Source organism: Necator americanus, chromosome I (assembly GCF_031761385.1).
Source record: "Necator americanus strain Aroian chromosome I, whole genome shotgun sequence".
Taxonomy (NCBI): domain Eukaryota; kingdom Metazoa; phylum Nematoda; class Chromadorea; order Rhabditida; family Ancylostomatidae; genus Necator; species Necator americanus.
Genome location: NC_087371.1, coordinates 10,833,526 through 10,859,743, shown reverse-complemented (window position 1 = coordinate 10,859,743; position 26,218 = coordinate 10,833,526). Strand labels below are relative to the sequence as shown.

General features: G+C 43.0%; 3 protein-coding genes across 7 annotated transcripts; 1 reads left to right on the top strand and 2 right to left on the bottom strand.

Moving 5' to 3' along the window:
• Nucleotides 1-377: 377 nt before the first annotated feature.
• Nucleotides 378-3,467, top strand: RB195_005123 (uncharacterized protein; the record flags this gene model as incomplete). Of its 2 annotated transcripts, XM_064177431.1 has the most annotated exons (11): nt 378-414; nt 991-1,085; nt 1,603-1,743; nt 1,814-1,923; nt 1,998-2,094; nt 2,159-2,265; nt 2,503-2,566; nt 2,634-2,731; nt 3,122-3,172; nt 3,223-3,252; nt 3,389-3,467. In XM_064177431.1, 11 exons carry the CDS (start codon nt 378-380, stop codon nt 3,465-3,467), a joined length of 909 nt encoding a protein of 302 aa, XP_064034555.1. The 2 variants fall into 2 exon arrangements, with proteins under 2 accessions (XP_064034555.1, XP_064034556.1); XM_064177430.1 differs by lacking the exon at nt 3,389-3,467 and having other exon boundaries at nt 3,122-3,251.
• A 1,411-nt stretch (nt 3,468-4,878) lies between these two features.
• Nucleotides 4,879-7,345, bottom strand: RB195_005122 (uncharacterized protein; the record flags this gene model as incomplete). 2 transcript variants are annotated; one of them, XM_064177428.1, is made up of 10 exons in its annotated part: nt 4,879-4,881; nt 4,987-5,046; nt 5,202-5,377; nt 5,511-5,685; nt 5,746-5,886; nt 5,944-6,078; nt 6,164-6,275; nt 6,638-6,742; nt 6,801-6,937; nt 7,214-7,345. In XM_064177428.1, 10 exons carry the CDS (start codon nt 7,343-7,345, stop codon nt 4,879-4,881), a joined length of 1,176 nt encoding a protein of 391 aa, XP_064034553.1. The 2 variants fall into 2 exon arrangements, with proteins under 2 accessions (XP_064034553.1, XP_064034554.1); XM_064177429.1 differs by having other exon boundaries at nt 7,214-7,294.
• Nucleotides 7,346-8,193: 848 nt separating this feature from the next.
• Nucleotides 8,194-23,861, bottom strand: RB195_005121 (uncharacterized protein; the record flags this gene model as incomplete). Of its 3 annotated transcripts, XM_064177425.1 has the most annotated exons (16): nt 8,194-8,256; nt 9,098-9,200; nt 9,269-9,326; nt 9,618-9,716; nt 9,827-9,871; nt 10,304-10,468; nt 10,602-10,710; nt 10,767-10,884; nt 12,029-12,118; nt 12,705-12,880; nt 13,195-13,334; nt 16,311-16,482; nt 17,875-18,042; nt 18,116-18,214; nt 23,479-23,646; nt 23,700-23,861. In XM_064177425.1, the coding sequence occupies 16 exons, from the start codon at nt 23,859-23,861 to the stop codon at nt 8,194-8,196; spliced, it is 1,935 nt and encodes a 644-aa protein (XP_064034550.1). The 3 variants fall into 3 exon arrangements, with proteins under 3 accessions (XP_064034550.1, XP_064034552.1, XP_064034551.1); XM_064177427.1 differs by lacking the exons at nt 16,311-16,482; nt 17,875-18,042; nt 18,116-18,214; nt 23,479-23,646; nt 23,700-23,861 and adding an exon at nt 9,046-9,084 and having other exon boundaries at nt 9,134-9,200; nt 13,195-13,332; XM_064177426.1 differs by lacking the exons at nt 8,194-8,256; nt 9,098-9,200; nt 9,269-9,326; ... (7 more) ...; nt 13,195-13,334; nt 16,311-16,482 and adding exons at nt 17,382-17,504; nt 20,601-20,705; nt 20,774-20,899 and having other exon boundaries at nt 23,479-23,624; nt 23,693-23,861.
• Nucleotides 23,862-26,218: the final 2,357 nt, after the last annotated feature.

Sequence of the window (26,218 nt, the reverse complement as noted above, 5' to 3'; positions counted from 1 at the left end):
TAAAAATCACAATAATAATCATAATCTTTTTCAAGCGATATTAGGCGAACAGTAGCAGCGTTCGACGTTTTCCTGCGAACATTTCCGCAACTCATTTGTTTCATTTTTACATAATACGCCTCTCTGTGAACGTTATCTACATAGAACCGGTTTGATGGCTACGGCACCTACATAATGTCGAATCACACCTGATGGCCATATCAAATAACAGCATCGATTACTTACTTTTCACCATTTCAATTATCTCTTAGTAAATGCAGAAATTCCTAATCATGCATTTTTCTTTACTCATATTATTCCTTCCTCTCAGAATAGGTTAAAATAACATTTTCTCCCTTTTCTATTTCTTCATCTTTGTTACAGAGTCTAAAGGCCAGATGGGGCGATTCGATGGACGAGCAGTAATCGTTACTGGTAAAGAGTAGAATTTTTTTTCGAAAATTGCACTTGATCAAACATTTCTTCAACCTTTCCTTTCACTATATTTCCATGATACGAAATGGCAAGCTGCATAGGAAATAGATCTAACACCTGATCTACAAGAAAAAATAGAAGAAGCTTAAACAAAATTAGAAGTGCGGTCTTTTAATGAGAAGTGAACATAAAATCGTTATGAAATCGAGCGGCTAAAATGAGTTTCTTCGCATCTTTTCGTTTTTCATTTTCAAAGGCAAATCTCCTATTGCGGTTCTTACTCGTACCGCCATTAAAATTAAATGGGCAAAAGTACTCACGTGCATATATTCGAGTGAAAAAGTTATGAAGCTCAGTGCAGTTACGTAATTGGCTTTCGAAGCAGCGCGCGGAAGCTAGCGGTTGGTATCGAGGTGGAACCATCGCGAACCTCAACAGCGAATGGTGGTTAGCAAGCGTCCCACTCGACCACCAACGCTACGCTCCATCGTACCCGCTTACGTAACTGTACCGAGTTTCATGTCGTTTCTATCCGACTTACGTCCAACTTCGTGAACGTAACCATAACTTCTTCAGGTTCATCCAATGGCATTGGAAGAGCTACAGCACAACTATTTGCTCGAAAAGGTGCCATGGTCACGATTTGTGGTCGCGATGAAAACACACTAAACGTGAGAGCATTTTTCTTCGTGATGAGTAGTCCATTTTCAGTTCCATTGACGCGCCTATAGGCGCGAACATTTCTTGACCTCTTGAAAGAGAGATTCTCTGCGGTTCTACAAGCTTCTTCCGGGGCATAGGATATGTCATGTCCTTGTCTTAAACTACTATACAGATTAGTTACATTTTGCGCAATGCGTATTTACGCAGCTCAAAATGCAACGTATCCCGAAAACAGCAAGATTCTTTCTCTTTAAACATGGAACGAGAAATATCAGCACATCCTCATGTACTAATATAGTTTTCTTCTTTTCCAATTTCAAGACGTTGAGACGTGGTTGGTTGCTAACGTTTGACGTCACAAGGTACCTTATGCTTCTTTTACCGCTTTCTTCTTATAGTCTTCTTACAATTCCTGAATGATGAATCATCACCTACAGCAATTATACAAAGTGACAAATTCTATCGATTATTAGCTTGCTTGTTTCTACAGAAAAATAGCCAAGAAACAACTCTATCCCAGTTAAGGAATCCAAGAACATTGTCCTCGCCGAAAATGGAAATGCGGAGGAAAAAGTATTGGTTGTACGTGGAGATATTCGCGAAGAAGAGGTTATGCAAAGAACTATCGGCGAAACAGTTAAGAAATTCGGACGACTGGATGTACTAGTGAGTAGGATGCAAAGGAATTTTTAGAAGTCCCTAAACCAAGTATAAATGGGCGATATCTTCTCGATAGGTGAACAACGCTGGTGGTGCTGCGAAAGTAGCTAAAATAGACATAGAAAAAAGCGAACTAGAAGGAGATATGGCTTCATTCGATTACGCTCTGGATCTCAACCTGAAAAGGTGACTTAGCATTCTCAAAATCAATATCTTAATTCCAATTTTTACCACCTTCGAACGCAACTGGATCGTTCTAGTGTTTTTCGTTTGTGTCAACTCGCCTATCCCCACCTTATGCAGACAAAAGGAGAAATTGTGAACGTGAGCAGTATAGCTGGACTGAATAATGGGAATGTGAGCTAAAGCTAAATGGCCGGTATCTATTTCCACGAATTATTCGTGACTTTTTATGTTTCAGGCGACGATTTCTTCATTTTACAGCATCGCAAAAGCTGCACAGGATCAACTGACAAGAAATCTTGCAATCCATTATATTACAAAAGGAGTACGCGTCAACAGTGTTAAGTACGTGTAACCAAACAGAGTGACTACGAAGCTGATGAGCAGACTATATGAGCACGATTATCGGCGGAATGCAAAAAAAAAAAATCTTAGCAGAAGACAAACAGCTTAAAGAGAAATGGTATACATCGCGTGTAACTCAAACAAATGAAAGAAAAAGAAAAACAGCCTACAGACCGTAGCACACTCTTCCACGGAGAAAGTTCAGTTCACTATCCTGCTTTTTAAACTTGTTTCTAGCCCCGGAGCTGTTTCAACAAACATTATGCAAAAGCACGGACTTACAGATGAGATGGTCAAGAAGGCAAGTGAATTACCGTAGGTACTAGCAATACGTCTGATCCTTGGAAAACTCGTGTCTTTGTTTTCAGATGGAAGACCAAGTAATAACCGATAAATCTCGCATTCCTTATCAGAAAATTGGAAAACCAGAAGAAGTAGCTGAAGCTATCCTCTTTCTCGCAGATAGGTGAAATGCAATTACTATATTAAATTAATTAATTAAGCTGCAGAAATTGTCAGACAAAGAATATAATTAATTTAATTAATTATATTCTTTGTCTGACAATTTCTGCTTGTCATTGTCAGACAAAGAATATAATTAATTTAATTAATTATATTCTTTGTCTGACAATTTCTGCAGGTTTTTTCCCAATTCGCTCTAATATAACTACATTTATCTATACTTGTCAATTTGTTCTAACTTAATTTCAAAAGAAAACTACAGTACAGGGCACATAATACGGGCTACCTTTACTTCCTTTGTATAGCTATTTGACGGATGAAAATCCAATTTAAAAAAAGACACATCGAAAACTTAAGACTCCACAATGGCTCCGAAAAAGGAAGGTAGTTTCAGGAAGCGTTCAAACTATATTGTTGGCCACCAGCTCGTCATCGATGGCGGAGCGTCATTGCAAATGCCTTTGATCGCTGAGTCCCCAAAGATTTTCGCTCAAGTAATGGCGGATATGGTCGCGGGGAGATAAAGTAACTGATTTCATTACATTTTATCTCATCCACCGAATGAGAGATTTGTACGAGAAAGAAGAAAATCATTCATGGAGTGATACTCAATACTGGCGCGCTACTCTAACAATGAGCAAATGCTTAGTGTTGTTTTCAGGAAACTGGGGTCAATTTTCGGCTGCAGGACAAGAGACCGTCAACATCTATACTTCCTCTTCTGTCTAATACATTGTTAATAAACGCTTTCTAGTCTATGAAAACGCTAGCTCGAACTCCTTGACTCAGAACCTACTAAGAATGGGTGGTTGTCTCAAACTCCAAATTTCCGAGTTCTACTACCCTAACTTTTATGCAGCACACCTTAAAACGTTAACACTCCTGACAACTTTACCATATCAAACCTATCAACAGGAACGTAAGAAGTGAAGAGAAACATGCTTTCAAAGTGGTAAAGTTTAGAGAAGTCCTGAAAAAAATGTTTGAGAGCTGAAATCAAACACAGACACTCAAGGTTGAATGAGGATCTGTTGGAACTCCGGCGCTCTAGATTTTGTGACAATTAAAGGAAAAAATAACGTCCTTCTAGAAATTATAACTACCTTATGATATGATTATAGGATCATATGCAACAAATGATTTCTTGCAAATTTATATTATGGGTACAGGTCTGCAAAATCCATCCAACTCGCACTCATTTTTCTTCTAAAGATAATACAGTAAAAATAACATAAGAAAGTAATTCTTTTGTTAAAAAAGAACTGATGGCGCAATCTGCCTGAACAAAAAATTAAGGAACTGAAAATACACAGCCTCAACCTTCAAAAGAGTCTTTAAATGTCTTAACAAATTAGCGATCGTTTAGGCTCTTTCATGTATTAGTCTCTTCTACCCCTCCAGCACTTTTTTTTTCTGTGACATTAAAATTCATGACAATAAACCCCATTAGCATTGGGACTAACGTTTGCTCAGCTGGCTGCAACTATCGCAACGACTTTCGAACTTTCTCTAAGTAATACACAAAATAAATTGATCACGGTCTTCCGGCCCAGAACAAACATGTGCGTGCATCTTACTGCTCGTGTAGATACTATGGAGTATCTAAGAATTGTAATTCAGTGGAGTCAAAACGACCTGGCTGGTGGTGCACTCGCTGTTGTGAGACACTCGCTAGTACCAACTGGCTGAACAGCAGAACGAAGGTCTTAGCGCACCACTTCGAAGGTAAAACCTTACGCAACTGCGCCAGGAGTAAGGGCGTCTTGATCCCAGTGCAGACCTTGGAACAAATACCTATACGGCTCCCTTAAAGACGCCACCAAAGCACTGCCTGAGCGTATCTGAATACCAAAAAGGAAACATCGAACAAATATTTAGGCAAATGAACCATTCAACGTTAAACACGTTGCATGTAACGAAACATTAAACGTTGACCTCAAAAATAAAATTTGAGTTTCTTTTCAGAAATTTATAGATGCATTATGAAAGGAAACAACGTTTAATATACAGCAGTAGCATCAAGAACATGCATATCTGTGCATAAAACCTATGTTAAAACCTGTCGAACACGAAAAGAAAAATGACAAAAAAATGCGAGAAGTCTTTTGTATTCCTCTTACTAACACTTCCCAGAGTTGGCCATTTGATCGCTCACTGAAATGTTCATTATTAAAAAAAAAACACACACACAAACATTAATTACCTATTCCATTAATTTATTTGGAAGACTCAGGTTTCTTCAAGTTCGTGGATTCATACCTCCAGACAGGAATAGTCGTCCAGAGATGTTGCCAGATGAGGTCCGCCAAAGAAAGAGAGCTAAAATATGAATCAAATAGGTAAGACTCTCGTTTACATCGCTGAGAGGACGCAGCGAAAACTGGGTGGTAGATCCAGAATAAAAGTAGAGAATTGGGACAATTAAAAGAAGAATGGAAACACCCAAAACGTCAAATTTCATTGATAATCGAAACCTTTTGTTTCTGGTAACTCCACTCCTCATTGTTCTCCGATCGTATCAACGAATTAGATAGCTCGCAAATTTTGGGTTCCTGTGAACTGTCGTCAGGATCGCAAAAATGGGTGCTCTCGCAGCGATAAATAACCGGTGCGCGGAGTCGTGCATATGGTGGTGAATCCATAGGAATCGCTGCAATAACTCTACACTTACACAGTTCAGAACTGATTGAAAAACAATCTAGAGATCACGTTAAACAGACGTAGCCACGAAATACATGTAGGCTAACACAGTTATCAACAACAATGACTGAGCGAGAGCGTACCTATACTAGGCGAGTTTTTATTCAAATGGCTCAGCATCGTGTCGTTGTTATTGGTCGGCGACAGTTCAAATGATGCCAACATGCTTTTTCTCTTTGAAGAATTCTGAGCTGAAGTGGTTGGACAATGTGATGACACGTCGCTCATTAACGGTACGTTTTCTGTTTTGGCTTGGTACTGAAGCAAACAAAGATAACAGTTAATAATAAGCAAGGAATGTGAAAGGCCATCTCAAACCTTAAGCATAGCAAGCACAGCGTTCGTAGGACTATCTGTATTAGATGTTTCGAAACCATAATCGATATAGTTGCTTCTCATCGGTTTTGCTGCATTTGTTTGGTGACAAACGTACACAACTGCACACAAATGGAGTGCTAACTGAACAATACGATGCAACTACAATTATATAATAATAGTTTCTAGGCCACCTTTTACCTGCAAAAAGACGAATACCACTAGAATTATCGCATAGATCACCGCTAACACTAAAGAACTTTTGGGAACGTTGAACTTATTCCAATGCCAAGCGCTGGCCACGATACCGTAGCATATCAGAGCAAAAAGGAGAAACTGAAACAGACATTATTAGAGATCACTTGTGACTAGCACAACTACATATAAAAAAGTGATGTCGAAAAACCACGCGGAAACGAACCTCAACAAGCAAACTAGGCGTCACGATGATGACTTTCAACCAGCGCGGTGGACTGAACACTAACCGGTGTTCTTGATGTCGCATGTAAAGAGCACATAGCATCAGTACCGTGCTGCAACAGAAATAGCTCTGCGGTTGACATCCACTGAGATCTTCCCAAAAACTGCTATGCAGCGTAAAAACAACTTAAATCCAAACGTTAGAAAAGAATTAGTTAAACAAGGCACAGCTTTCTATTGTCGGGTCAAAACGAGATGAAGTATGGTGCAGTTGCGTAAGCGGCTGCGGTCGAAGCGGTCCAGTAGAGACAACGATTGGAATAAAGCTGTAGCGAAGGTTGTAGTGCTGGTAAGGGTTCAACCACTATTCTATACGCTATAATTTCACCGCACTGCTTCGAGCGCAGCCGTTAACGCAACTGTACGACGCTTCATGTCGTTTTGACCCTACTGTACTTATTAACTGCAAGCGAACCTCATCAAAACAAAAAACAACAGTCCAGTGCAAATAGCTTCGGAGAGTTCAAACCAATGCGGTAGGCGAAGAAAGATCCAGTGTAGCCACATACAAGAAGGCCTCCTGCAAATACGAATGCACAACGAAAGGTGAATAGGTTGAGAGATAAGGAGTGACTTACAAGCAAATCTTTACTTTTGGTATGTTTCCAGCCTCGGCTCCTGCAGAATCATAACAAAGAACATCCAAAGCCAAATTTGCGTGCATTGATCGTACTACATACAGTAGGACAACAACTTGTTTTATTAATGCAACCCACTGAACGAAAGGACTCTTAGTTCCTTTTCAGAAGAAGGTGTCTCTAGGGAGTCCAAATAAGGAGAGAAGAATAAATAAATATGGAGCAATAAGTGACCGACAGTCACTTATTTGTAATTCAAAAGCGAAATAAACAGGATCAACGATAATCCCCATCTATCTTGTACTATATTAATAACAGAGATGTGCCCCTTTTCGAAATCATAAGCATGATCTAAAACCGGAAAATGCGAGGACACTTCACAACTCGCCCATGCAATAGCATGAAAATCTCACCTTGACATGCCATAGCCCATGACAAAGCGCCGAAAATGTTCGCTGACTTCGAGGTGACGAGTTGTTACTACGGTATTCCATACCTGCTCGCGACGAATGCAAAGTGCTCCGCGTGTATGGTAAAGGGAACATTCGGGTCTGCAGGAGGTCAGCTAAATGGCTAACCTCCTATCCTCCCCTATTACATTCGTTAATATCACCCAAATATCTAAATTAATTGCTTACTCATTTAGGGAAAAGAAGTAGAAACAAAAGGTGTATGAAAAGAAATCAAACCAAACACGAAATAACCGTGAGAAGCAGATACATTTTCGCGCAAATTCAACGTTCAGAAACTTTTTGTTAGAAGTAAGTGGCATTTTATTAGAATTAAATAGTAATTTCACAAACAGACCACATTAACATAAAATCCAAACTATTTTAGCAACCAACTATAATTAAGAAATATTAATACATGTAAACAAAAAAAAACATGGCAAGGTCAGGTAACAACGACATGCAAAAAGCAACGTAAATGTATTTACAGAGAAAACGTTGGTCGTAAAGTTCGAGCAGGAACATCAACATGCACTGCAAAAAAATAACTCACCCCGTGATGGTACAATTTCTAAGCATAGCTCTTCCTAGCCTCAAATGTCAGCATTAAACAGTTCCAATGAGCAGCTGTCATACTAAGGCGTATAGCACAAATAGGGTTTGTCGATGTCAAGCTTATGTAGTCACAAATAAATCCCGCAACTATTACAAGAAACGAAAACCGCACAATTTCAGTCATAGGCTTTGTATATGCGCAACCAGAAAAAAAAAAAGAAAAATGGCGAAGGTCCATTTCAACAAAGGCATATTCCAAGAACACATACATAGCAGATAGCAAGGGCTAATCGAAAATCGAGAACTAAATCACCGGCAATTGTAGAACTATGGATAAAAAATGCAGAACGGTGACGAAAGGCAGGAATCTACTCGTATAATGTGCACAGCTACTTGTTAGCGTTTGAGTGCTCTAGAAACCATCCTCGCCCATCGTCATCAAGGAAGAATTCCTGAGAAAAAAGAAAAAACCATTACGGTACATAGTGTAAGCGACATCCAAAATAAGCGACAACACCTATAACAACAGAGCCCGTAATTTCTGCTAATTTCAGAAATCAAATTTTAGAAATTTCAATACATAGTGCTCGGAACTTTGATAGATTCACTTGTCTACTTCGATAACTCCTCATAAGTATATTGACAGAAAAAGGAAGGGTAAAGAACATAAATAGGCCATGTTAGCATTGCTGCGCTTTACCAACACTATGTATGTATTTTCTGCACATGCGCTGAACGCACTTGTTTTTGTTCGGTGCGACACATCGACCTCTGTGTGCGCTCAAAGGAACGGATTCGAGTTGGCTGTGGTGAATTGACCAGCGGAATGCAAGTCTGTATAGGAACATATATATTTGCACCTCCACACGCTATCGAAATAAGATAGACTTGAACTCAGTCCGTGTAACTGCATTTAAGTCGCTCACGATCAAAAACAAGATCTTTGAAGGCGAATACATAGACGGTGATGACACTTCTATTGAAAAATTGAGTGAAACTATGGAAAAACTGTTCGCATGAACACTCAAACATAATTTTGTAAGGAATAGAATATACACATCCTTTAATAGCGAAATACTTTTTACTATCTCGTTGTGAATTCATTGAACAATTTCATTCTGCGTAGATGTACCGTATATAAAAGAACACTAATATCACTGCGCCTTTCCTTGAATTTGTAATTTATCGAGGGAATATTAAGCGCTCCTTCACATTCAATTGAGTAAAGTTGAAATTGTTACCCTACTACATCCTTGTGGCTGCTTTCGATGGATCTGTGGCTGTAGAACTGACCAAGGTGCTTTCTTGGCTTTCTGCTTCTTCTTTCACAGTATCTAACGGCCGACGTGACATGTTGATTGCACAGAATGATCGGCTTAGATTATTGTTTTCGCTACTACGAAAGGTAATCATCCCATCAGAATAACGAAGAGTTTAAAAAAAATTAAAAACCGAGGCTGTTACCTTTCAGAACCAAAGCTGAGGTTGATTTCCTCAGAAAGCAGCGATGGGCAGCCATCTTCTAAATAGAAATCTGAAGAATAAAAAGAAGAAACCGAAATGAGAGAAATTTCTTTGTGATAAGGTTAATTTTGCTTTTGTTAATTAGTTATGATAAGGTTAATTTTGTTTTTGTCCTGAACAAGCATCGAAATATTTTTGAAATTGTGATCAGCACGATATATATATCAAATAACTGAAAAAGCAAAAGACGACAACAGCACGTACAGATCTTGAGGCTCATTTTATAACCTTCTTTGGAAGATGTAAACTTTATAGAACTAAGAAAAACTAGCGAAGTTAGTTCACTGACCATCAGACTTCTTGACATATCCGCGTAATGTAGGATTATCAGTGCTTTTATAGCTATGCCAGCTGCGGTTGTTCGCGCTCAGACGTGACAAAAAACCATCTGCAAGAACAACTTCTTTTACAAGTCAATAATGTGATTTGCTGTTAGCCAACGGACTAAAATACTTTAGAAAGAAAAAAGTTGGAAAGTCCATTCCGAGTTGAACTTACGTCTCGTACTTGAACGCTCTGTGGATCGATGCAGCAGAGGCCGCTCTGAAAATGAAACAAAAACTTGATCACTTCTCTTCGTCCTGAACTATTGTATACTCGGGTCAAAATGTCATGGTGCAGTTGCGTAAGCTGCTGTGCTCGACAAAACGGTTGGAATTGAGGTGGAACCATCGCGAACTGCAACGATAGGTGGCGTTAACGAGTGCTCCACTAGGATCCTATTTGCCTCGCTCCAACGCGCTGCTTCGAACGCAACCGTTCACGCAATTGCACTGTGCGTCATGCCGCTTTGACCCTACTATATATGTATTACCATCATTTTCCACATAACATAAAAGGGACAAGAAACAAGATTTGAGAAGCTCATCTTTCTTCGGATTCAACCACGCAGTGACGACTGTGCAAAATCTCAGTCATAGAAGGCTTTTGCTGTCTCCTTTTATCTGTAAGTATGTGTACTTGGCAGAAATGTACCTCTAAAAGACCAGCTTAGCGACGCTGGTGCTACACCACATTTCTGCGAACGCCATTGCTGTGCACGACGATAGGCACACATGAAGCCTAGTGCGCAACCGTAGAAAAAATACGAGTATAAAGTCCACATGAGCAAGCATGGCAGATAAGTGAAGCGAATCGCATCTAAAAAAAAACTAGAATACCACACATAAGATAAATAAATTCTGAACAGTAAGTGGGGCATCCCAAAGAGTTTCATCAACGTCGAGCAGTACAATCGTGAAGATCAGAAAGGTATGAAAACAAAAGGACTCACCAATGACAGCAAGAGCTAAACTGTCCTCAGGAGCAACTTCGCTAATCAAAAAAGCCTGCATTTTTCCGTTTTTGATGGACCACAAAAATAGAGCGCCGCCCATTGACAGCTGCATATTACAATCAACAATAAATTAAAAACGCAGGATAAAATTAGCATACTAACCACACTTAGCAGAAAAGGAAGTAGGAGTAACGCTGGATTGACAAAGAATAAAGGCGACCCCCCGTCGCGCTGCCAGAGACCGTCAACGACCCTCATAGCCAGGAAACCCATTATAGTGCTGTAATACCAACTCAGCTCATGCAGCTTGAAAAAAAAAAAACGCTAAACACGCAGAACGCTTCTGATTAGCAAACATTACGCAGATTTGGAAGCGATTTAAAAGCAGCATACCACTTTAAAGGCAGAATCTGAGGTGGTACGGATCCCAGGTGGAGTGTTCGTATACAGAGTCGCAGATTATGGAGACCGGGGCGCTTCCGCTCATCTCTCGCTGAATCACTGCAAGCAGCCCGTTTTGTTGTTGTTTTGTACGATGCCTTCTATTGCAGCGCGCCATCCTTGCACGCGTAACGTCCCTTACTGCTTATCAGGGCAGTCCGAATTGATTTTCGACGAATCGCAGGGCGGAGGCGGCACAAGGGGTGGAGCGTTGCAATATATGGCGTCGCACAATACAGCATTCTGGAGGCAGCTGTTTACAATGATGCAGGGAGAGATGAGCGGAACTACCCCCGTCTCCATAATCTACGACCCTGTATATGGATACTCCACCTGAAATCCGCACCACCTCAGATTCGTGGTATGCTCCCTTTAAGAGCGAAAAAGTGCTACTCTCAAAACTAAGTGATGACAACAAATCCCAGTGGGTTTCAATTTAACTCATTCATTAAATATTAGATCTAGACATATACAAATATGCTTAACCAGACCGCCGCGATGCTCCTTCGATTCAAAGAAGGAGTGAGCATATCGAGCATAGAGTGTGGATTGCAGTACATGTATGAATGACACCCTCTCGAGGAAGTATACCAATGATTGTACCTCCACTCTTTTCTATTTGAAAATTATGTAGTTGAACCATATGAAAGTTTCTTGCGTATCAATCCACTTGGGATGCGCCAAAGGGCTTTACTACGATTCGTAATCGCTGACGTTTTGAAACGCCTGTTGGCCTATGCATGAGTTGCGGGGCCAGGCGATGATCAAGTCAGTGCTTTTATCCTCCGAGACAAGTCTGGTACCAATAATTTCGATCCCGGAGCAATGATAGGCTTGGTTGACAGTGGCGCGGTTTCGAACCATCAATCTTGCGCCCAGAGTGAACCTCATGCCGACTGCGCTACACCCGTCCTTTGAACCGTAGGAAACCATAGTAGTTTGAAAACAAATTCTTACCAATAAACAAGTACCAGTAGACCCACCTGAAGAGATACAGGTATCCAAGCGTCGAAACGACGTTCTTCGATAAGTATAGATAAGGTTTTGGGACACTGGACGATGTAGAGACGTATCTGCAACATCAAAAACAACAAGTATCACGTTGAAAAAAATGAGGTGAGGGAAAAGATTTGGAAAAATAGCAGGAAAATGCAAACATCATAGATTTAACCCACATTGAGAAAACGAGGTATGATCTGCAATATACAGCAGTTTTTGTGATCTAGAAGACAGTGTTCCATAATCACAAGTTTAAGACGTTTCTTGCCGTAAAATTTTAATTCCCTTTAATTTCGTACAGATAGAGGTCAAAACATTAATGCTTTTTCTTTGTCAACCGTTGTAAAAAACCTTCCCAATAAATGAAATCTGTATAATTTCCGAAATTTGAAAATGAGATGAGAGGAAGCTAGTTTTGCACAGTTGATTCTCATATATCCCAGTTCAAAAGCTTTAATGTTGGTCCAAAGGTTGGAATCGATATCAGAGCATTACAATATAAGCAACTAGGCCACTCTAATGTGAAGGTAGAAGTCCAAATGAAGAAAATACCTCAACTTTTCTGACAAAATCGTAAAAACCCCAAGCTGAGATTGTAGAATCTGACGAAGCTAAGTTTCAAACGAACTTTTCAAAAGGTTTCTAGATGAGCCATCTTACATGGAGTCCGACTCCTGTTCCTGCAATCGCTCAGAATGACGCAGATTGTGCACCTCGAATGGTGAGAAACCGTCAAGTCCTGGTATTGGCAGCCCGGTGAAACCAGCAGCTCCAGCTTCCCACATTAATACCATTGACACCACCAACAACATGAAGTGCGCAAAAACCAATAGGCGCTAAAATCAAAGATGGTCATGGTTAGATACAGGAACAAACCTTATCCTATACAAGAACATCAGAAATACACACTATCACATGTCCTAGAATATCGGAACAAAGGTGTAGAGTTCCTTTTTAGTGAGATGTCAACTTGCAACTCTACAGTTACGTTGCTTTGAGATGAGGATCCCTGTTCCAAGACTAGGTGACAAACGGAAAAGATGAGAAACTCAGAGGAAACGTAGAAACGAGAAGATATGGTTATATCTCGGAGGACAACAGTATCTAGAAAAAGAATGTGCACAGATGTTTTCCTTAAGATCTCACTAACCTTTGCGTGGACCTGTCCAAAAAACCAAAGATAGTGGTCGGAACGAGCCCGTAGCCTACCAACAGCGTCTGCTCTTCGAACGCGACGAACCAATGAATTTGTAGGACTCACAGTCTCCAACGCTGGAGAACCCATCATTCCTAAAGAAAAAAGCTCTTCCTTGATAGAGCCAAGTACTTGCATAAGTACACAAAACAAATACTTTCATATAAGAAAAGAACATTAATATCAAAGAAAAAGTAAGGAACAGAGACCAACAACACCGCTCAGCGCACAGTTCTCGGGTGCGCATCATCGTCTCATGCACACGCATGTTTCGAAATCGGAAATGGAACAGTCCCAGTCCCACCGCGAAATGTGACCGCTTGGTGGATTTTGCACTGTCCATACAGATATAAGACTCTTAGTATATTTCAGGACTAGACTGCTATTATACTTCAAGATAGACTGTGGAGCTAGTGCACAGATGAATACTGACTGATGAATATCGACTCTCGGTCGATGTCCATCGACTACTACTGCAGTGATCTATCACGTGAAATATGCATGAATTTGCTCCAGTTTTTGTTACTGTCCTGCTCGTTGCTTCGTTGCCTGACTGCAGGTTTAAACGTAGTGTTTCACGGAATTGATGGTGTTAGGATCGCTCCAGGACTAGATAAACTATGACTGTAATTCATGGGTTTATTTATCGTTAACTCACTCCTTCCTATTCCTATGTATACCAACGTCATCAATTTTGTGATGCGTTGCTTATATATGTTATAATGCAAAAAGAAAAGTCATTACAGTAGGTATGCACTTTTGTTGAACATAAATTCGCAACGAAAGGTGACCATTAGTGTGCATAGTCATTTTGGTAATAAGTTCCTTATTCAGAATTTCGCTAAGCACACATGAAAGGAGTGAGTCAGTTGAGATACCACGTGTGAGGTCCAGATGTGCAACATACGTAGACGATTCAAATCATTGATAACTCAGGTATGATATTTTGTAGAAGAGTCGATAGCACAAACTTCGTGATACCATTGGAATCATAGCTGTCCAAATAAATAGTAATAACAGTTCCGAGTGGGAAAGAGCGAAAAGCTGAAAATCATTCTAGCGAACACGAGATGAAATTCATAAAAGCTAAGAATCAGCTACAAGAAATCACGAAGGAATTAGGGAAAAAATCACCGAAATCAAACAGTAGTCATGCCGACAGGAACGCCAGGAGCAACGTTATTTCCAACGATTATTGGAGATCATAACTTGCCCCAGCGAGGAAGTTCTCAATCAAGAATTTAGATCGATACATACTACAACATGACGCTCACTTGGGTGAAGATGTACATCCTTGCAAGTTCATGTTCGTACTTCTGGTACACATACCGCGCTAGTATCCACAATATTTGAAAATGTGTCATCATGACTTTCTTGCGAACATTGTTGCTACGATAATGGCCAAAATAAGAGGAAGAAGAAGAAAAATGTGTTGAACAAAAACCTTATCCAATGTTGGAGTGAATGACTACCGACGAATCGGAGTCGACGGTACAGTAAGAAACCCTAGAATTGCACATTCCTGACACAGACACTACAGGAAATCTATTCTGATGAGAAGTTAGCCAACCACCTACATGTATGATCGAAACATCGTTGCTAGACAAACTCTCAGCACCTGGCTTTTGAGCCTGAAACATGCTACCTAAAATTGCACCACGTCTACACAGGATCTGCAAAAACGAAGAGTTTGAAGAGAAGATGACGTTCCACAAAAGGATGCCTCATGCTGGAATCGAACCAGCGACCTTCTGTTTACTAGACAGACGCTCTGCCCCTGAGCCAATGAGGCTAATGCCAGTCATTTTCCAACAAGTTCAACGAGTTCACCGGCATGACCTCCGTCTTTATGAATTACTTGATAAACCTACGAGATAGCTGATGTAAAACCATGCCTCATGCTGGAATCGAACCAGCGACCTTCTGTTTACTAGACAGACGCTCTGCCCCTGAGCCAATGAGGCTAATGCCAGTCATTTTCCAACAAGTTCAACGAGTTCACCGGCATGACCTCCGTCTTTATGAATTACTTGATAAACCTACGAGATAGCTGATGTAAAACAATGCCTCATGCTGGAATCGAACCAGCGACCTTCTGTTTACTAGACAGACGCTCTGCCCCTGAGCCAATGAGGCTAATGCCAGTCATTTTCCAACAAGTTCAACGAGTTCACCGACATGACCTCCGTCTTTATGAATTACTTGATAAACCTACGTGATAGCTGATGTAAAACCATGCCTCATGCTGGAATCGAACCAGCGACCTTCTGTTTACTAGACAGACGCTCTGCCCCTGAGCCAATGAGGCTGCTTTGGGATTCTAACATATGCCACTAGAATTTCACCTCGTCTACACAGGGTCTGCAAGAACAAATAGTTTGAAGAGAAGATGACGGTCCACAAAAGGATGCCTCATGCTGGAATCGAACCAGCGACCTTCTGTTTACTAGACAGACGCTCTGCCCCTGAGCCAATGAGGCTGCTTTGGGATTCTAACATATGCCACTAGAATTTCACCTCGTCTACACAAGGTCTGCAAGAACAAATAGTTTGAAGAGAAGATGACGGTCCACAAAAGGATGCCTCATGCTGGAATCGAACCAGCGACCTTCTGTTTACTAGACAGACGCTCTGCCCCTGAGCCAATGAGGCTAATGCCAGTCATTTTCCAACAAGTTCAACGAGTTCACCGACATGACCTCCGTCTTTATGAATTACTTGATAAACCTACGTGATGGCTGATGTAAAACCATGCCTCATGCTGGAATCGAACCAGCGACCTTCTGTTTACTAGACAGACGCTCTGCCCCTGAGCCAATGAGGCTGCTTTGGGATTCTAACATATGCCACTAGAATTTCACCTCGTCTACACAGGGTCTGCAAGAACAAATAGTTTGAAGAGAAGATGACGGTCCACAAAAGGATGCCTCATGCTGGAATCGAACCAGCGACCTTCTGTTTACTAGACAGACGCTCTGCCCCTGAGCCAATGAGGCTAATGCCAGTCATTTTCCAACAAGTTCAGCGAGTTAACCGGAATGACATCCGTCTTTATGAATTACTTGATAAACCTACGAGATAGCTGATGTAAAACAATGCCTCATGCTGGAATCGAACCAGCGGCCTTCTGTTTACGAGACAGACGCTCTGCCCCTGAGCCAATGAGGCTAATGCCAGCCATTTTCCAACAAGTTCAGCGAGTTCACCGGCATGACCTCCGTCTTTATCAATTACTTGATAAACCTACGTGATAGCTGATGTAAAACCATGCCTCATGCTGGAATCAAACCAGCGACCTTCTGTTTACTAGACAGACGCTCTGCCCCTGAGCCAATGAGGCTGCTTTGGGATTCTAACATATGCCACTAGAATTTCACCTCGTCTACACAGGGTCTGCAAGAACAAATAGTTTGAAGAGAAGATGACGGTCCACAAAAGGATGCCTCATGCTGGAATCGAACCAGCGACCTTCTGTTTACAAGACAGACGCTCTGCCCCTGAGCCAATGAGGCTGCTTTGGGATTCTAACATATGCCACTAGAATTTCACCTCGTCTACACAGGGTCTGCAAGAACAAATAGTTTGAAGAGAAGATGACGGTCCACAAAAGGATGCCTCATGCTGGAATCGAACCAGCGACCTTCTGTTTACAAGACAGACGCTCTGCCCCTGAGCCAATGAGGCTGCTTTGGGATTCTAACATATGCCACTAGAATTTCACCTCGTCTACACAAGGTCTGCAAGAACAAATAGTTTGAAGAGAAGATGACGGTCCACAAAAGGATGCCTCATGCTGGAATCGAACCAGCGACCTTCTGTTTACAAGACAGACGCTCTGCCCAGAGTCGCCCCTGAGCCAATGAGGCTGCTTTGGGATTCTAACATATGCCACTAGAATTTCACCTCGTCTACACAAGGTCTGCAAGAACAAATAGTTTGAAGAGAAGATGACGGTCCACAAAAGGATGCCTCATGCTGGAATCGAACCAGCGACCTTCTGTTTACTAGACAGACGCTCTGCCCCTGAGCCAATGAGGCTGCTTTGGGATTCTAACATATGCCACTAGAATTTCACCTCGTCTACACAAGGTCTGCAAGAACAAATAGTTTGAAGAGAAGATGACGGTCCACAAAAGGATGCCTCATGCTGGAATCGAACCAGCGACCTTCTGTTTACTAGACAGACGCTCTGCCCCTGAGCCAATGAGGCTACTTTGCCAATTCTCAACAAATGCCACTAGAATCTCACCTCGTCTACACAGGGTCTGCAAGAACAAATAGTTTGAAAAGAAGATGACGGTCCACAAAAGGATGCCTCATGCTGGAATCGAACCAGCGACCTTCTGTTTACAAGACAGACGCTCTGCCCCTGAGCCAATGAGGCTGCTTTGGGATTCTAACATATGCCACTAGAATTTCACCTCGTCTACACAGGGTCTGCAAGAACAAATAGTTTGAAGAGAAGATGACGGTCCACAAAAGGATGCCTCATGCTGGAATCGAACCAGCGACCTTCTGTTTACTAGACAGACGCTCTGCCCCTGAGCCAATGAGGCTAATGCCAGTCATTTTCCAACAAGTTCAAAGAGTTCACCGGCATGACCTCCGTCTTTATGAATTACTTGATAAACCTACGTGATAGCTGATGTAAAACAATGCCTCATGCTGGAATCGAACCAGCGGCCTTCTGTTTACGAGACAGACGCTCTGCCCCTGAGCCAATGAGGCTAATGCCAGCCATTTTCCAACAAGTTCAGCGAGTTCACCGGCATGACCTCCGTCTTTATCAATTACTTGATAAACCTACGAGATAGCTGATGTAAAACAATGCCTCATGCTGGAATCGAACCAGCGGCCTTCTGTTTACGAGACAGACGCTCTGCCCCTGAGCCAATGAGGCTAATGCCAGCCATTTTCCAACAAGTTCAGCGAGTTCACCGGCATGACCTCCGTCTTTATCAATTACTTGATAAACCTACGTGATAGCTGATGTAAAAACAATGCCTCATGCTGGAATCAAACCAGCGACCTTCTGTTTACTAGACAGACGCTCTGCCCCTGAGCCAATGAGGCTGCTTTGGGATTCTAACATATGCCACTAGAATTTCACCTCTGGTCTAAAAAAGTTGAAAACTGAAAACAGCGACTGTTACTAACCCCCCCTGAGAAAGGCGCTTTGATTTAACATATGCCACTAGAATTCACCTCGTCTACACAGGGTCTGCAAGAACAAATAGTTTGAAGAGAAGATGACGGTCCACAAAAGGATGCCTCATGCTGGAATCGAACCAGCGACCTTCTGTTTACAAGACAGACGCTCTGCCCCTGAGCCAATGAGGCTGCTTGGCATTTTCAACAAGTGCAACGAGTTCACCTGTCATACCTCCAGGTCTTCAAGAATAAATACTTGATAAAACGAGAAGATGACGGTACACAAAAGGATGCCTCATGCTGGAATCGAACCAGCGACCTTCTGTTTACTAGACAGACGCTCTGCCCCTGAGCCAATGAGGCTAATGCCAGTCATTTTCCAACAAGTTCAACGAGTTCACCGACATGACCTCCGTCTTTATGAATTACTTGATAAACCTACGAGATAGCTGATGTAAAACAATGCCTCATGCTGGAATCGAACCAGCGGCCTTCTGTTTACGAGACAGACGCTCTGCCCCTGAGCCAATGAGGCTAATGCCAGCCATTTTCCAACAAGTTCAGCGAGTTCACCGGCATGACCTCCGTCTTTATCAATTACTTGATAAACCTACGTGATAGCTGATGTAAAACCATGCCTCATGCTGGAATCAAACCAGCGACCTTCTGTTTACTAGACAGACGCTCTGCCCCTGAGCCAATGAGGCTGCTTTGGGATTCTAACATATGCCACTAGAATTTCACCTCGTCTACACAGGGTCTGCAAGAACAAATAGTTTGAAGAGAAGATGACGGTCCACAAAAGGATGCCTCATGCTGGAATCGAACCAGCGACCTTCTGTTTACTAGACAGACGCTCTGCCCCTGAGCCAATGAGGCTGCTTTGGGATTCTAACATATGCCACTAGAATTTCACCTCGTCTACACAAGGTCTGCAAGAACAAATAGTTTGAAGAGAAGATGACGGTCCACAAAAGGATGCCTCATGCTGGAATCGAACCAGCGACCTTCTGTTTACTAGACAGACGCTCTGCCCCTGAGCCAATGAGGCTAATGCCAGTCATTTTCCAACAAGTTCAACGAGTTCACCGACATGACCTCCGTCTTTATGAATTACTTGATAAACCTACGTGATAGCTGATGTAAAACCATGCCTCATGCTGGAATCGAACCAGCGACCTTCTGTTTACTAGACAGACGCTCTGCCCCTGAGCCAATGAGGCTGCTTTTGGGATTCTAACATATGCCACTAGAATTTCACCTCGTCTACACAGGGTCTGCAAGAACAAATAGTTTGAAGAGAAGATGACGGTCCACAAAAGGATGCCTCATGCTGGAATCGAACCAGCGACCTTCTGTTTACTAGACAGACGCTCTGCCCCTGAGCCAATGAGGCTAATGCCAGTCATTTTCCAACAAGTTCAGCGAGTTCACCGGCATGACCTCCGTCTTTATGAATTACTTGATAAACCTACGAGATAGCTGATGTAAAACAATGCCTCATGCTGGAATCGAACCAGCGACCTTCTGTTTACTAGACAGACGCTCTGCCCCTGAGCCAATGAGGCTAATGCCAGTCATTTTCCAACAAGTTCAGCGAGTTCACCGGCATGACCTCCGTCTTTATGAATTACTTGATAAACCTACGTGATAGCTGATGTAAAACTATGCCTCATGCTGGAATCGAACCAGCGACCTTCTGTTTACTAGACAGACGCTCTGCCCCTGAGCCAATGAGGCTGCTTTGGGATTCTAACATATGCCACTAGAATTTCACCTCGTCTACACAAGGTCTGCAAGAACAAATAGTTTGAAGAGAAGATGACGGTCCACAAAAGGATGCCTCATGCTGGAATCGAACCAGCGACCTTCTGTTTACTAGACAGACGCTCTGCCCCTGAGCCAATGAGGCTGCTTTGGGATTCTAACATATGCCACTAGAATTTCACCTCGTCTACACAGGGTCTGCAAGAACAAATAGTTTGAAGAGAAGATGACGGTCCACAAAAGGATGCCTCATGCTGGAATCGAACCAGCGACCTTCTGTTTACTAGACAGACGCTCTGCCCCTGAGCCAATGAGGCTAATTGCAGTCATTTTCCAACAAATTCAACGAGAATTTCACCTGTCATGACACTCCGTCTTTAAGAATTACTTGATAAAACGAGAAGCTGACGGTCCAAAAACGATGCCTCATGCTGGAATCGAACCAGCGACCTTCTGTTTACGAGACAGACGCTCTGCCCCTGAGCCAATGAGGCTAATGCCAGCCATTTTCCAACAAGTTCAGCGAGTTCACCAGGCATGACCTCCGTCTTTATCAATTACTTGATAAACCTACGAGATAGCTGATGTAAAACAATGCCTCATGCTGGAATCGAACCAGCGGCCTTCTGTTTACGAGACAGACGCTCTGCCCCTGAGCCAATGAGGCTAATGCCAGCCATTTTCCAACAAGTTCAGCGAGTTCACCGGCATGACCTCCGTCTTTATGAATTACTTGATAAACCTACGAGATAGCTGATGTAAAACAATGCCTCATGCTGGAATCGAACCAGCGACCTTCTGTTTACTAGACAGACGCTCTGCCCCTGAGCCAATGAGGCTAATGCCAATATTCACACCCTTCTTAATTAGAAAAGATAGCGGAAAAATGCCTCATGCTGGAATCGAACCAGCGACCTTCTGTTTACAGACAGACGCTCTGCCCCTGAGCCAATGAGGCTGCTTTGGGATTCTAACATATGCCACTAGAATTTCACCTCGTCTAAAGGTCTGCAAGAACAAATAGTTTGAAGAGAAGATGACGGTCCACAAAAGGATGCCTCATGCTGGAATCGAACCAGCGACCTTCTGTTTACTAGACAGACGCTCTGCCCCTGAGCCAATGAGGCTGCTTTGGGATTCTAACATATGCCACTAGAATTTCACCTCGTCTACACAGGGTCTGCAAGAACAAATAGTTTGAAGAGAAGATGACGGTCCACAAAAGGATGCCTCATGCTGGAATCGAACCAGCGACCTTCTGTTTACTAGACAGACGCTCTGCCCCTGAGCCAATGAGGCTGCTTTGGATTTTCAACAAGTGCCAACTAGAATTTCACCGACATACACACGGTCTGCAAGAACAAATAGATTAAAGAAGATAACTGTCCAAAAAGATGCCTCATGCTGGAATCGAACCAGCGACCTTCTGTTTACAAGACAGACGCTCTGCCCCTGAGCCAATGAGGCTGCTTTGGGATTCTAACATATGCCACTAGAATTTCACCTCGTCTACACAAGGTCTGCAAGAACAAATAGTTTGAAGAGAAGATGACGGTCCACAAAAGGATGCCTCATGCTGGAATCGAACCAGCGACCTTCTGTTTACTAGACAGACGCTCTGCCCCTGAGCCAATGAGGCTAATGCCAGTCATTTTCCAACAAGTTCAGCGACGAGTTCACCGGCACATGACCTCCGTCTTTATGAATTACTTGATAAACCTACGAGATAGCTGATGTAAAACAATGCCTCATGCTGGAATCGAACCAGCGGCCTTCTGTTTACGAGACAGACGCTCTGCCCCTGAGCCAATGAGGCTAATGCCAGCCATTTTCCAACAAGTTCAGCGAGTTCACCGGCATGACCTCCGTCTTTATCAATTACTTGATAAACCTACGTGATAGCTGATGTAAAACCATGCCTCATGCTGGAATCAAACCAGCGACCTTCTGTTTACTAGACAGACGCTCTGCCCCTGAGCCAATGAGGCTGCTTTGGGATTCTAACATATGCCACTAGAATTTCACCTCGTCTACACAAGGTCTGCAAGAACAAATAGTTTGAAGAGAAGATGACGGTCCACAAAAGGATGCCTCATGCTGGAATCGAACCAGCGACCTTCTGTTTACTAGACACCACATTCTGTTTAAGACAGACGCTCTGCCCCTGAGCCAATGAGGCTGCTTTGGGATTCTAACATATGCCACTAGAATTTCACCTCGTCTACACAAGGTCTGCAAGAACAAATAGTTTGAAGAGAAGATGACGGTCCACAAAAGGATGCCTCATGCTGGAATCGAACCAGCGACCTTCTGTTTACTAGACAGACGCTCTGCCCCTGAGCCAATGAGGCTAATGCCAGTCATTTTCCAACAAGTTCAACGAGTTCACCGACATGACCTCCGTCTTTATGAATTACTTGATAAACCTACGTGATGGCTGATGTAAAACCATGCCTCATGCTGGAATCGAACCAGCGACCTTCTGTTTACACATATATTAAAATGCCTCGTAATAACAGCACCTCTGTTTACTAGACAGACGCTCTGCCCCTGAGCCAATGAGGCTGCTTTGGGATTCTAACATATGCCACTAGAATTTCACCTCGTCTACACAGGGTCTGCAAGAACAAATAGTTTGAAGAGAAGATGACGGTCCACAAAAGGATGCCTCATGCTGGAATCGAACCAGCGACCTTCTGTTTACTAGACAGACGCTCTGCCCCTGAGCCAATGAGGCTAATGCCAGTCATTTTCCAACAAGTTCAGCGAGTTCACCGGCATGACCTCCGTCTTTATGAATTACTTGATAAACCTACGAGATGGCTTATGTAAAACCATGCCTCATGCTGGAATCGAACCAGCGACCTTCTGTTTACTAGACAGACGCTCTGCCCCTGAGCCAATGAGGCTAATGCCAGTCATTTTCCAACAAGTTCAGCGAGTTCACCGGCATGACCTCCGTCTTTATCAATTACTTGATAAACCTACGTGATAGCTGATGTAAAACCATGCCTCATGCTGGAATCAAACCAGCGACCTTCTGTTTACTAGACAGACGCTCTGCCCCTGAGCCAATGAGGCTGCTTTGGGATTCTAACATATGCCACTAGAATTTCACCTCGTCTACACAGGGTCTGCAAGAACAAATAGTTTGAAGAAAAAGAGGGTCCAAAAAAGAATGCCCTTTGGTGAAAACGAACCAGGGACCTTCTGTTTAAGACAGACGCTCTGCCCGAGCCAATGAGGCTAATGCCAGTCATTTCCAACAAGTTCAACGAGTCACCGAATGACCCCGTCTTTATGAATACTTGATAAACCTACGAGATAGCTGATGTAAAACGATGCCTCATGCTGGAATCGAACCAGCGGCCTTCTGTTTACGAGACAGACGCTCTGCCCCTGAGCCAATGAGGCTAATGCCAGCCATTTTCCAACAAGTTCAGCGAGTTCACCGGCATGACCTCCGTCTTTATGAATTACTTGATAAACCTACGAGATAGCTGATGTAAAACAATGCCTCATGCTGGAATCGAACCAGCGACCTTCTGTTTACGAGACAGACGCTCTGCCCCTGAGCCAATGAGGCTAATTGCGAGTCTAACATTTTCCACTACAAGTTCAGCGAGTTCACCAGCAGGACCTCCGTCTTTAACAAATAGTTTGATGAAAGCTGACGTGATAGCTGATGTAAAAGGATGCCTCATGCTGGAATCGAACCAGCGACCTTCTGTTTACTAGACAGACGCTCTGCCCCTGAGCCAATGAGGCTGCTTTGGGATTCTAACATATGCCACTAGAATTTCACCTCGTCTACACAAGGTCTGCAAGAACAAATAGTTTGAAGAGAAGATGACGGTCCACAAAAGGATGCCTCATGCTGGAATCGAACCAGCGACCTTCTGTTTACTAGACAGACGCTCTGCCCCTGAGCCAATGAGGCTAATGCCAGTCATTTTCCAACAAGTTCAACGAGTTCACCGACATGACCTCCGTCTTTATGAATTACTTGATAAACCTACGTGATAGCTGATGTAAAACAATGCCTCATGCTGGAATCGAACCAGCGACCTTCTGTTTACGAGACAGACGCTCTGCCCCTGAGCCAATGAGGCTAATGCCAGTCATTTTCCAACAAGTTCAGCGAGTTCACCGGCATGACCTCCGTCTTTATGAATTACTTGATAAACCTACGAGATAGCTGATGTAAAACAATGCCTCATGCTGGAATCGAACCAGCGACCTTCTGTTTACTAGACAGACGCTCTGCCCCTGAGCCAATGAGGCTGCTTTGGGATTCTAACCATTTTCCACTAGAAGTTCACCTCGTCTACATAGGGCCTGCAAGTCTTTAACAAATAGTTTGATAAACAGATGACGGTCCACAAAAGGATGCCTCATGCTGGAATCGAACCAGCGACCTTCTGTTTACTAGACAGACGCTCTGCCCCTGAGCCAATGAGGCTGCTTTGGGATTCTAACATATGCCACTAGAATTTCACCTCGTCTACACAGGGTCTGCAAGAACAAATAGTTTGAAGAGAAGATGACGGTCCACAAAAGGATGCCTCATGCTGGAATCGAACCAGCGACCTTCTGTTTACTAGACAGACGCTCTGCCCCTGAGCCAATGAGGCTGCTTTGGGATTCTAACATATGCCACTAGAATTTCACCTCGTCTACACAGGGTCTGCAAGAACAAATAGTTTGAAGAGAAGATGACGGTCCACAAAAGGATGCCTCATGCTGGAATCGAACCAGCGACCTTCTGTTTACAAGACAGACGCTCTGCCCCTGAGCCAATGAGGCTGCTTTGGGATTCTAACATATGCCACTAGAATTTCACCTCGTCTACACAGGGTCTGCAAGAACAAATAGTTTGAAGAGAAGATGACGGTCCACAAAAGGATGCCTCATGCTGGAATCGAACCAGCGACCTTCTGTTTACTAGACAGACGCTCTGCCCCTGAGCCAATGAGGCTAATGCCAGTCATTTTCCAACAAGTTCAACGAGTTCACCGACATGACCTCCGTCTTTATGAATTACTTGATAAACCTACGTGATAGCTGATGTAAAACAATGCCTCATGCTGGAATCGAACCAGCGACCTTCTGTTTACTAGACAGACGCTCTGCCCCTGAGCCAATGAGGCTGCTTTGGGATTCTAACATATGCCACTAGAATTTCACCTCGTCTACACAGGGTCTGCAAGAACAAATAGTTTGAAGAGAAGATGACGGTCCACAAAAGGATGCCTCATGCTGGAATCGAACCAGCGACCTTCTGTTTACTAGACAGACGCTCTGCCCCTGAGCCAATGAGGCTAATCCCAGCCATTTTCCAACAAGTTCAACGAGTTCACCGGAATGACATCCGTCTTTATGAATTACTTGATAAACCTACGAGATAGCTGATGTAAAACAATGCCTCATGCTGGAATCGAACCAGCGGCCTTCTGTTTACTAGACAGACGCTCTGCCCCTGAGCCAATGAGGCTAATGCCAGTCATTTTCCAACAAGTTCAACGAGTTCACCGACATGACCTCCGTCTTTATGAATTACTTGATAAACCTACGTGATAGCTGATGTAAAACCATGCCTCATGCTGGAATCGAACCAGCGACCTTCTGTTTACTAGACAGACGCTCTGCCCCTGAGCCAATGAGGCTGCTTTGGGATTCTAACATATGCCACTAGAATTTCACCTCGTCTACACAGGGTCTGCAAGAACAAATAGTTTGAAGAGAAGATGACGGTCCACAAAAGGATGCCTCATGCTGGAATCGAACCAGCGACCTTCTGTTTACAAGACAGACGCTCTGCCCCTGAGCCAATGAGGCTGCTTTGGGATTCTAACATATGCCACTAGAATTTCACCTCGTCTACACAGGGTCTGCAAGAACAAATAGTTTGAAGAGAAGATGACGGTCCACAAAAGGATGCCTCATGCTGGAATCGAACCAGCGACCTTCTGTTTACAAGACAGACGCTCTGCCCCTGAGCCAATGAGGCTGCTTTGGGATTCTAACATATGCCACTAGAATTTCACCTCGTCTACACAGG